Here is a 12,571-nt window from a genome sequence, read left to right on the forward strand (position 1 = left end):
GGCGCGCAACAATTCGCTATGAGTTCTGAACAAACATTAGCGGTCACCTATTAGAGCCCCAGAATTTATGTTACTCCAGCTACACTACTCTGAATTCTTTGAAAACTCTAGTAGAAATTTGTGGTTTGAGATAATGAGCGTGTGGTGTGTGTCCAACCAGAGTTACCATTACACAGGGCCATTTCTGTTCATCTCCCGATTTTGGACATAACTGCAGAACCCAATTTTGGTTTCGAGGAGATGATGAAAATAACTGTTGGCAGTCTGGGTGTATGTAATCTCCCGCTTCCACCAATCCAGCATCGAATCCACTCCTTTTTGGTAAGGTTCAGTTCGTAACAATTGCTTAAACCCCACTAACTACATATTTATGTTTTCCGGAGATGCCGAGGTGCTGTAATTTAGTTCCGCAGGAGTTATTTTACGTGCCAGTAAATGTACCGACTCGAGACTGACGTTTTTGAACACCGGACTGAGCCACGATCGAACCTGCGAACTTGGTCTCAGATGTCCAGCGCCTCAACGGACTGAGCCATTCAGCCCAGCAGGATTCAGTTTGAATAAGTATCATGTGATGCCATTTGAGGAGCTCAATATGAACACCACAGTAACAGATATTGATCAATGTCTCAATATCTGTTATTTTTTTCATTTTACACACATCAGCAAAGTGTTGGAACACCTCGGTTCCAAGATCGCCGGAACACTGACGCTGAATGTTTATATTGCATCAAGACCACAGTCCCTTTTACTGTTCCTAGATGTCACTAAGCTGTAAATAACCATGCATGATGAGGGCCTATTACACGGAGTGCGTATGACAGCCGATCAGTTCCAGTCATTGCACCAGGAAGGAGGTACACTGTTCGTGTTGTCTGTAATTCTGCCGTGCATAGAAGGTCAATACCGCATTTTGATCGTATCCGCATTGTTACGCTGTGTCAGGAGAGGATCTCATCAGGGGAAGTTTCCAGACGTCTCCGAGTGAACCAAAGCGATGTTGTTCGGACATAGAGGAGGTACCGAGATACAGGAACTGTCGATGACATTGCCTCCCAAAGCGCTGCAACTGCAGTCGATGACCACTACTTACGGATTTCAGTTCGGAGGAACGCTGAACGCAACGCTACCATGCTGAATATTGCGTTTCGTGCAGCCACACGACGTCGTGTTCCTACTCAAACTGTACGCAATAGGCCAATGATGCGCACCTTCACTCCCGACGTCCACCTTTGCAACCTAGACACCATGCAGCATGGTAGAGATGTGCCCAACAACATGCTAAATGAACCCGCCAGAATTGGCATCACGTTCTCTTCACAGATGAGTGCCGCATATGCCTTCAACCAGACAATCTTTGGAGACCTGTTTCGAGGCAGTCTGGTCAAGCTGAACGTCTTAGACAGCGAGTACAGCAAGGTGGTGGTTTCCTGATGTTTTGGGGTGGCATCATGTGGGGCCGACATACGCCACTGGTGGTCATGGAAGGCGCCGGAACGGCTATACGATACAGAAATGACATCCTCCGACCTATAGTGCAACCACATTGGCAGCATTTTGGAGAGGCATTCGTTTTCATGGACGACAATTCTCACGCTAATCGTGCACATCTTGTAACTGAGTTCCTTCATGATAACGACATCTCTCGACCAGAGTGGCCAGCATGTTCTCCAGACATGAACTCTATCGATCATGCCTGGGATACATTGAAAAGGCTGGTTTTGGACGAGATGACCCACCAAACAATCTGAGAGATTTACGCCGAATATCCGTTGTAACGCCGAATACAGGCAAGCATCAGTATAAGAGGACGTGGTACTGGTGTATACTGCAATCTGAACTACAACCTCAGGAAGGCTAGCTGTATGATTGCACAACTTGAGCAATGAAGAGGGCTGAAATGTTGTTTGTGTATATCTCTATTCCATTTGTTTGTAAACGTTCAGAACATCTTAGCACCAAGATGATGCAAAACCTTTTCGATGTGTGTATTTATTTATCGTATGGCTTTTGGAGCCGTGAAGGTGCGGTGACATTCGGCTCGCCTGGTGCCCATGGGCGACCTGTGCGTGTGAGTGTGGGCTCATAGCCTACTCCTACCGAATAACACCAACTGTTCAGCATTATTAATATTATTATTATTATTATTATTATTATTATTATTACGGAGTTCCCGTGTTTCACGGAGGAAAAGGAAGAGCTTGGGTTGAATGGCTGGGCAAGGGATTACCTAGATCGACTTCTAGTAGAACAAATTTGGAAAATTTATTTATTTCCTTTCTTAAAATTGAGAGATTGAACATCTAATGGCGTAACATGCAACAATTGCAAAGGTTAATAACAAGCTCGTCGGTTCTAACAATATATCGGACTTAGAAGTCCTAAATCCGGTACAAAAAATTTCAGATAGAAAGCGAATCATTAAATTACATAGAAAAGAGAATAATTGTTCCTGACAGGTACAATATTTTGAAAGTGCAAGGTTTGCTCCGAGCAGGTTCACTTCACAGTAGTCTGAGCTCCAGAATATAAGAGTCTAGCCTCGAGGAGGCCATCAGTTTCTTTTGACACACTTAGCCATTGCTCAACAGTAAAATTAGTCACTGTTCACAAAAGGAACTAAATCGAAGAAAACAGTTACCCTAGCATGGGCATAATTACCCATACTACACGGCCTTGAGAGTAAAAAGGAAAGGTTGCACATAATCAGCCATTAACAAAAGACAAGGAGGCGAAACACCAGGATAACTTATATAAATTTTTGGAAATCAATGATACAGAGGCTAATGCCAGACTAAAAAAATGACTAAAGGAGAAACATTGAAAGCCGAGGCAAGATGTTCAAAATTTTGAGTTTGTCAGCCAACTAAAAGGTTGAAAGGGAGATGGACGAGGGTAACCACTCGCGTTCCCTGGCATTACATATTTCCCAGTAGGGAATGGCAGTAGAGTCCTCAGACTTTCTTCGAAAATCCTACATTTTAAAAACCGGCTGAAAGCTTCCCCTCAAACTACCTGCAGGCAATATCACGTGATTAGGTAAATTCTGTCATTTCCTTGTATCGCAGGATGTTCTTCAAGCAGGCCGTAGCCCGCCTCATAGGCCTCCGTCAAGTCGCACTCTCAAGCACTGGAGCAATTCAGACAAGACTCCAGGAAAATGCTGGGGCTGTACCTTAATGAAGGCCACGGCCGCTTCCTTCCCATTCCTAGGCCTTTCCTATCCCATCGTCGCCAAAAGACTTATCTGTGTCGGTGCGACGTAAAGCAAATAGCAGACAAGACGGCCCTAAATTGCCCTGTTTTTATAGGTGTGTATGGGAACCTTTCAGATTCAATTGAACTATCCTTTGCTCATAGGCTCAATTTCCATAAACACCCCCGGGTTTAATTGGCTATAGAACATATTTACAAGCATATGATAGGTAGATTACAATAGAGGAGGGAGCAGCTGAAGTGTTAACAACTTCGGTACATTAAAAAGAAACAATCCTCAAAAAAGGAAGTTTCTTTTGCTAGTTGCTTTACGTCGCACCGACATAGATACGTCTTATGGCGACGATGGGACAGGAAAGGGCTAGGAGTGGGAAGGAAGCGGCCGTGGCCTTAATTAAGGTACAGCCCCAGCATTTGCCTGGTGTGAAAATGGGAAACCACGGAAAACCATTTTCAGGGCTGCCGACAGTGGGGTTCGAACCTACTATCTCCCGAATACTGGATGCTGGCCGAACTGAAGCGACTGCAGCCATCGAGCTCGGTAAAGGGAAGTTTACCAACTTCCAAAATAAATATCAGAGTGCGCCATCTAACTGTGGAAGAAGAAAGTCCTTGGGAGTTTAAAAGCTCAAGTCCGTTGGGATTGATGGCCGTAGAGAAGGCGCGCGGTTAAAGCAGCCGGGGAAGGTTTATCCCTTGTAAAATTATTATTATTATTATTCCCCTATTTGTTTCTCGCATAATTTATCAGTAGCACTAGATATCCCGTTGATAATCTCAACAGCAGCAGCAGTAGTAGCAGTAGAGCATGTAGAAAGAAATGAGTAACGAAATGACGCGTAATTCACGATACCGTCGCTTTGAGACTAGTTTTTACAACAATGGTCGACAAGGGAAGACTAACGACGCAGCAGCGACCAGCAGTTGTGTTGCTCTTTCATGAAACGAAAAGCCTTATTGTGAGTCAAAAGTGTTTTCGGTAACAGTTTAGCCTCTTGCAAGAGAACAATTTACAAGCTATATGAGAAATTTGTACGGAAAGGAACAATATTGGAACCAAAGTGACCTTATTGGACTCTTTTTCTGAGAACAGTGAGCGCGCTCCGCAATAACTTCGTTCCACAGCTTCTAGCTACTGCGTTGCCCTTCAGCACACAGTGGTTCCTGCAAGATGGAGTAACGCCACACACTGCAAACACTGTATTGGATTTCTTACAGGAACGTTTCCACATGCGGGTCATTTCACTCAGGTTTCAATGGCGGACAATTTTGGCCCTCCAACAGTCCAGACCTCAACCCATGCGACTTATTTTTTAGGGGGTACCTAAAAGATAATATTTTTCTGAAACGTCTACAAGATTTAATAGAACTCAGATGACTTATTCTTCAAGCTTGCAGTCAAATGTGCCGTAGGGTAATCGCTAACATCATTGTTCGTGTGAAGAAAGTTAGGAAACGGTGGCCATACTGAGCATGTACTAAGTTCAAACAATTCTCCATAGTATGTTTTTCATTGTAGTACTTAATATTATAAAGAGGAAAAAATTTGTTCGTTTGTAACGAATAGGCTCAAAAACTACTGAACCGATTTTAAAAATTACTTCACCTATAGAAAGCTGCATTGCCAGTGAGTGACATGGGTTGTATTTTATTTTCGAAACAATTCGAGGTGGGGGGGCGGGGTGGAGATATAAAAATAATGGGCTTATATAGGTAAAATATCGAATTTGTCGTATAACGACGAGACAAAGCTCAATTTAATCCTCTTGACGTAAAGAACAAAACTCGGTACGACCTACGGGCCCGAAAACCATGTTTTAAGGCCCTAAAACCAACCGTTACGGAGATATTGGAACCACACTACCCCTGCTCTAGGAATCGGATAAAGAAACGAACGGCCGTAACCATGGCAACGTCAGCTCCAGGATTCTACAGCAGCTAGATTATGCATGTACGTTTGGGCATAGCTGCCAACCAAAATTGATACACATATGACTTACTATCTGGAAAAAATAAACTGTTATGTAAGACGCTCATAGCACTCCTTTGAGCGGGGATGGAAAGGGAGTGAAGCATAAAAAATTATAGCCCCGGAGATCTCCGTAGTACAGCGATCAGCGGTTGCCGACGGGCCTCCGTTTTTACGAACTGGCTTAGGTTTCAGCATTTTGCAGAGTCTGTTACCTATAGTTTAAACTATTTTCTATCAAATCATGGAGTAGTAGGATCATTGATGTTATTAGTGCCGATATGTTGATCCACTTTTACGATCATTGTAACCATGAAATCAACCTATATACTGTACACAATTGTCAAGATGGTGCGCCCATGAATTGAAAAAATTTCCCAACATTTATACTCAGATTCATTATATGATGAGCGGCATGAGTGACAAGCCCTGAGAATTCTCGATAATTATAGTAGTTTCTTTTATGCATCGCGTATTTCCTTGATCATTTGTAATAGTTACGAAATGTCGGATCAAACAAATACATTAAATAATATTTATATTTGTGGTCCTATCTGGCGGAAGTATACTCATACTAAACCTGCAGCTTTGTGAAGGAAGCAGGTATACCTTGGTGGGAATGAAGGAAAAACTTGGTAGCATAAGATCTTAGAGGCCGACGCTCATTACGAACTAATATTTAGAGGCCCCCATGAAGAAAAGAAGAAGATACACTATAATTCCTAACATGACAAATAATTTGTACGTACTTAAGTAAATACACCAGTGATATAAATATCTAATGAAGTCAGTCACACCGATAGTATGGGTAACTAAAGCCAGTTTCTGATAACCCGTACGAAGAACGGGTACTTCTGCTAGTTGTAGTATATGTTTCTTTGAGTTTATATTGACAATTAAGTTTTTATTCAACAACAAAATGATGACACATTTCATGTGCCATCTTGTATTTATAAATAACAACGCTCAAAACCTTTACAGTCTCTTCTTGGTGTAAGCTAAACGTAGAAACAGAAAACCAAGAGAACAAATAAATCTCTAGAATTCATCTATTCCCAAACCTGAATTGCCTTAAATACTGTGTGGTGTCGTTCTTCAGAAGCCCTGCCCTTTAAGAAGGAGAGTATATTAGCTGCTTTTGAGCGGCTCTATTTAAATGTTCGACATTCCGTCGGTGGTGGGAAATGTTTAGCATAACCTACAGACACTCAATCGGGCCCAGCTGTTGCTGGTTATAGGCTGCCCACATGCCATGTGACGTTACACACGCACAGGGGCTCTCGACGTGACCCACATAGCGCAGGTGTGTCGCTGTAGTGCTACGTGAATTCTAATAAGGCACTACAACGTGATTGCTATCTCAATAATAAAGATAGCCGTTCATAACGTTCTTAAGGGTATCTGGTAGAGAAACCTGCATGTTTTAAGAATAATTTCATATGTAAGAAACTATTTCCTCAAAGACTAACAAAATTCTTGCATAATACAACTATCTGCCTCTTTTACTTCATCAACAGGGATGTAAGTTACGTGGGCCTTAGCAGACAGATACGAAAGAAATATAATAATAATAATAATAATAATAATAATAATAATAATAATAATAATAATAATAATAATAATAATAATAATAATAATAATAACAGTCATCGTAAATAATAATAATAATAATAATAATAATAATAACAATAATAATAATAATAATAATAATAATAGTCGTAAGGCCTCAGGTACAGTGGTGCAGCCATTTTTATTCTGATGCCAGTGTCAGTTTCGACTCTCTGTTTAACTCTTAAGACATGGTAGAATAACGGGGTCTGTGTTTTGCGATTGATGGCTGAGTTGTAGTTCATATTGTCCGGTGAATACTGTAGAGAAGTCTTCCTCGAGAACGGACGAGATTATTTTCTGAAGATGCGGCGCTAAGTTTCTTGTCACTGCAAAAGCCAAGAAGCTTATTCTCATGTTTATAATTGCGGGGCTGAAAGCCAGAGATCTTTTACGCTACAGGAGTGTGGAATGGATTACCTTATCCACCTTCCGAAAATTCTACTACGTGTGCCTGGTTTGAACTCGTGTTACTGTGATCTGCACCCCGACCCACAACCACTGAGTCATAGAAGGAGTTATGTTATGTCTTGACCCAGCTTCATTTAGGATACCTCCACTCTTAGAGAATAAAGATCTTAAATAATCCACTTGATCGAGTCTTGTATTACCTCTCTGACATAAAGTTCTTTTATAAGGAAAACTGTAAGTCTCCGATCTGATTGAGATTTGGTATAGCAACTCCGATAGGAATGTTTAATTCACGCGTATCAAAATCACATGCACAGTCGTACATGTAGTACTTGCTTTGTGGTGTCAAAGTTTGCTCATTTGAGCGCCGCGTAGACAGGAGTGAACGATGGGAAGAAGGTAGAGGAGTGGCGCTCTCACTCTTTGTATTGCAAAGAAAAGGATACATACTGTAAATACTAGGTGCGCACTATATTGTTTAACGCTTTATTTTTTGTACTTCCGGGTATGGTTTGTTACGATCTCCGCTACCGCTACGTATACATCCTACCTTCGCATGCTGGTTTTCTCCACTGCTTCATTCACTCTTCTGCTATGCTCACCTGTCGCCTGCCTACTCTGTTCATCACGTGATCCTGACGTCATCTTCTTCTCCACGCACCGCCTCCTCTACCTGCGTGTGTGCTTGCGCTAACCTCTATTGGACACGTGATTATGACGTTTCTGGAATATGCTGGTTTTCAACTTCTCTATTCTTCTCGATGTTTCTGTACGATTATATAATCTCGCTCCACCGCTCAAAATATTGAGTCTGGCTTCGTTACGGAGTGGTGGAAGCAGCCATACTACTGCTACGTTCGATATTGTCATTTTCTTCAGGTTATCCGGTGAGCAAGTTTTATCATAATGTTGTTTGGACATTAAATTCTTCATTGGGCCATCTGCCCCACTTGAACTTTACTTTGGCCAGCTTATTACGGCATCAAATATATATGCAAGACATTATTTCGACTAAAACCTTTCAAACACGAACTGTACTACGGACAATGGAATATTGAAATTACAATATCTATTTCCTTGGACCATCGTTACCTTTTGGTATAATGTTTATTTAACACATTCTGCAGCGTAACTTCACCCGGCGAAGAGAATCCCTTTCCCCGTTCAATTCCTACTTCATTTTTATCCTTTTTCCTTCTTTTCACTTTTTTCTTTCAGGTTGCTTCCTCTATATCGACTTATATTATTCTTCATTGTACCCTTTATACTTATTCATACGGTTTTGATGTTTTATATTGTAAATGTGGCACATTTTCCTTGTATTTCAAGGTTTCCACTATATATTTCAGTCTAGCAAACTCTTGTCTGCGATTTACTAAACTTGTTGAAAAATGTTTACTATTTTTATTATCTGTTAAATACATATCCTGTTTGCTTTGTTAAATTCGAGATTTTCTTGTTCCTGTCACCTACTTTTGGTCCTATTCCTTCTCACTGCGCAAATTCTGCTGTAAATTATTATTCTTATTATTATGATTATTATATCGTGCTGCTTCTTCTACCACGTATATGTTTGAGCTATCAACTAATATTGTATACTATTTTATCTCTGCTTCGTATGTACCTACGACGATACCTGAGGGTATCTGTATTATTCCTGAACACCCTCACTACCACTATATTGATAATCGGGCCCCTCAGAACAGTAAGATAACAGAGCAATCTCACCTCTGTATGATAGCAAACTTCTTCTCTTACCTCAGGTTCACATTTCACTTTTGAAGGTGGTGACGTGTAACTAGAGTTTTGTTCCACCGTTTGGTAGCAGCTCACGCACAATGGCCTACGAATGCACTCGTCATAGCCATTTCATAACAACATTGTCAGCGTAGCAGCAGACAACATGGAAAGCAATCGCCAGGGATAGCGCTACGGGACATGGATCCTATGGAAAGAATTCATCGGCGCTTGGTGGCAGTCTGTGGATAAAATGCGCCGTCACGGAAAACAGTTCACAACTGGGTGGAAGGTTGGAAAACAGAGCGCACATCGATGAACAAGGGAACCAGTTCTGGAAGGAATGTGACAATTTGAACACCAGACAACATTGCCCAGGTCGAATGCATCACATTTATGGAAATGAAGGCAGCCACAGGAATTAGCCCAAACACCCTGCAGCGGATCGTGCACGGCCACTAACAGATGGGGAATGTGTCATCCACGTGGCTGCCTAGACTTTTGTCTGCAAACCAAAAGCAGAGGCGTGTGGACGTGTACAGAGAACTTTTGCAACGCCATGATCAAGATCCAGCCGACTTCATGGCTAGCCTTTTGACTGGTGATGAGACATGGCTCCATTACCATGAGCCACAAACGAAACAACAATCGAAGAAACCTCTGCGTGGTCGCCGTTTTGCGGATTTTGCAGAACTGGACACAGCTGTCAAGGCATGGGTACGCAGCACTCCGAAAGAATAGTTTCAGGAAGGTCTGGAGAGACTGACACATCGATGACAAAAGTTTATAGAGTTACAAGGTGATTTATGTTCAGAAGGTGGACGTAAGAACTGATGTGTAATATACTGTATTTGGTTACAAGAAAATAAAGTGTAAAACAATATAGTACGTCCTTCGTAATGACAGTGCTGTTTAAACATAAACATCTGACACAAAAACTACAAACAACAAATCTTCAGAGACGCACGACTATTAAGGATATCTGATCTGCTTTACGTCGCAAGGACACAAATAGGTCTTATGGCGACGATGGGATAGGAAAGGACTAGGAGTGGAAAGAAAGCGCCGTGCTCTTAATTAGGGTACAGTCCCGGCATCTTCCTGATGTGAAAATGAGAAACCACGCTATACCATCTTCAGGACTGCCGACAGTGTGTTTCGAACCCACTTATCTCCCGAATACTGGATACTTGTCGCACTCAACCAACGGCTTCTCCTGTGTCTTATAACTACTGTACAATTACATCGTTAAATTTAAAAATTAAAAAAACAAATAAATGCATACATAAACGAAATAGTATTTGCGCATGCTCTATCAACAGAAATTAAGACCATAAAGTCCACTGAATTTCTCCTGCGCTCTGGAACTACTATTCAACGTCAATTTTTGTTTTGCTATCTTGAGGAACTGACTAAAACATTGTACAGAAAATCTATTTTCGGCCCGCGTATAGCGAAGAAAACCCTTTGTTAGCCATACTAGGGCAAACTTGGTCTTTCTGTTTGTTACGTCCAAAGTTAACAAAATACGGTAGATATCATTAAGGTTACCTGCTGCACCATATTAAGTGTCCATTGCTAGACGTCTATCATACCACCACATCGTGTTGTTCTGTGGAGTTGTGTAGCAATAGCTGTCATCTCACATATTTTTACACATGGGTCACTGGACCAAGTTATGGAGAAACTTTCCTTCTCGGTTGGTATGACGTTTTGGATGGCTACGTATGCTGAACATTTTCAGTCTGTTGGGATCTTGTGAGTTGTGGACTGCTTCCAAATATTTTTCCAGTTTCATGAGGAATTTTTCGTCTCTCGCACACACATTACTTCCCCACCTCTACCTGCTTCCCGCCATACACTCCTGACTGTGCGGTGCTAAATATAAATGACTGGACATCTAATTTTGCTATGGCTGAACAAAACATTCCTAACTGAACTCCTTGTACCAAGTCTCAATCAGATCGCCGACCTATATTTGGAAGGGTTTCCTTTTCAGTTTTCTTCCCAAATGACATCACTTTAATCTAGAGAATTTTGATTTTCGTAACATACCTCTGCATTTGTTTCCAAACTCCAAAAGATTAGATTTCAAGTTTTCAGCACAGTCTGCCATTAGCTTCAGATTAAGCCGCTTACGTGAGGAGGATACTGACCACTGCAGCAACAAAAGTTTCCTTGTATGTGACATCGATTTTCTGTTTTTCCCAGTTAGTGCCATGACAACGTTGCTCAATACACAACAGCAGTATTGTTACGTGCCAACCCCGTGGTAGCCTCTTTTGGTTCTTACAGAAAGGAGCTAGTGACTGAGACGACCTGGGATCTGCCAGCCAGTGTATTGTTCTCGTCGGCCGGATTACCTGTGAGTTTCTTGGAGATACAACGAGAATGTTCTGCCTCAAATCACCCGAGCTCTAAAAAGGGAGGCTAGCCGCGGACAGTCAGTCAGAGTCAGTGTCGAGTGGCCCATAGTTCTGGGTTCAGATCGAGCGGTCTACACACAGCTGCTGCATGAGGTGGCTGGACTTGGGGAAATGAAAGTAAGGATTATCGGTCCGCAGGTATTGCAACGGGCTGGACCGCCTACTGTGCCGTGAGGAAGAGAGACTTGTAAACAGATAGTAATTAGTACGTGTGACCCTTCATAGCTGATTAGAATTGCGTGTGTGCATGTATCAGCTCACCCTGAAGTATATAAAAGTATTGAAACCTTCTTTCGTAACAACATTTCTACAGCCAGGTGTTTCTCTGTTCCAGTGGTGTCGGAACGCTGGGGCGGACAGTGCGTCAGACTACGAGTGCTCGTCAAGTCGGACAACTGTGGGGAGAACCAGGACTGCTCCTCCAAGGGGGTCTGCTTCTCCAACATCTCTATGGTGAGTTGTTTACCTTCTGTCACTAACTTATCCCCAAACACGTGGGAACATACGCCTTACGGTCTCTTGCGAGCTACGTCTCGGTTTGATATTACTCAGTAGTTCTACGTAGTCTTTTTTACAATTTCCTTTATGTCATACTAACTACTTTTACGGTTTTCGGAGACGCCGAGGTGCCGGAATTTAGTCCCGCAGGAGTTCTTTTTACGTGCCAGTAAATCTACCGACACGAGGCCAACGTATTTGAGCACCTTCAAATAGGCTACCACCGGACTGAGCCAGGATCGAACCTGCAAGTTGGGGTCAGAAGGCCAGTGCCTCAACCGTCTGAGCTACTCAGCCCGGCAGGAGTGGGAAGGAAGCTGTCGTAGCCTTAATTAATGTACAATCCGCTCATTTACCTGGTATGAGAATGGGAAACCATCTTCAGTGCTGGGGTTGGAAACCACCATCTGCCGAATACAAGTCTAAGTTGTGATGGCAGGCATTTGGGATTCCGCCATCTCCAAGCCCAGTAATTCTGAAGAAATCACTTCATAAGCAGTGTTTTCTCCCTGTAATGACCTTTGGCTGTGAGACCCAGATAGGGAATGAATTTTTGTAAAGGATATTTAACAACACCCCAAAGTGGAATGCTCGGATTTACAAGGAAGGGCAGAAAGAAGGTTGATGATACAAAAACAGTCACAAAAATTAGTGAAACTTTGACTTCGGTATGATTTGTAACATACAACATATCCTTTAAAAATTC

The 12,571-nt window shown here is 42.2% G+C and overlaps 1 protein-coding gene across 1 annotated transcript in view; it reads left to right on the forward strand.

Moving 5' to 3' along the window:
• Positions 1-12,571, forward strand: part of wry (weary) — a 178,024-nt gene that overhangs the window by 56,230 nt on the left and 109,223 nt on the right. Inside the window, exon 4 of the mRNA XM_067154803.2 lies at positions 11,702-11,820. Coding sequence (XP_067010904.2) covers positions 11,702-11,820 — 119 coding nt within the window. The remainder of the gene's footprint in view (positions 1-11,701; positions 11,821-12,571) is intronic.

This window comes from Anabrus simplex, chromosome 10 (genome assembly GCF_040414725.1).
Source record: "Anabrus simplex isolate iqAnaSimp1 chromosome 10, ASM4041472v1, whole genome shotgun sequence".
Classification (NCBI taxonomy): Eukaryota; Metazoa; Arthropoda; class Insecta; order Orthoptera; family Tettigoniidae; genus Anabrus; species Anabrus simplex.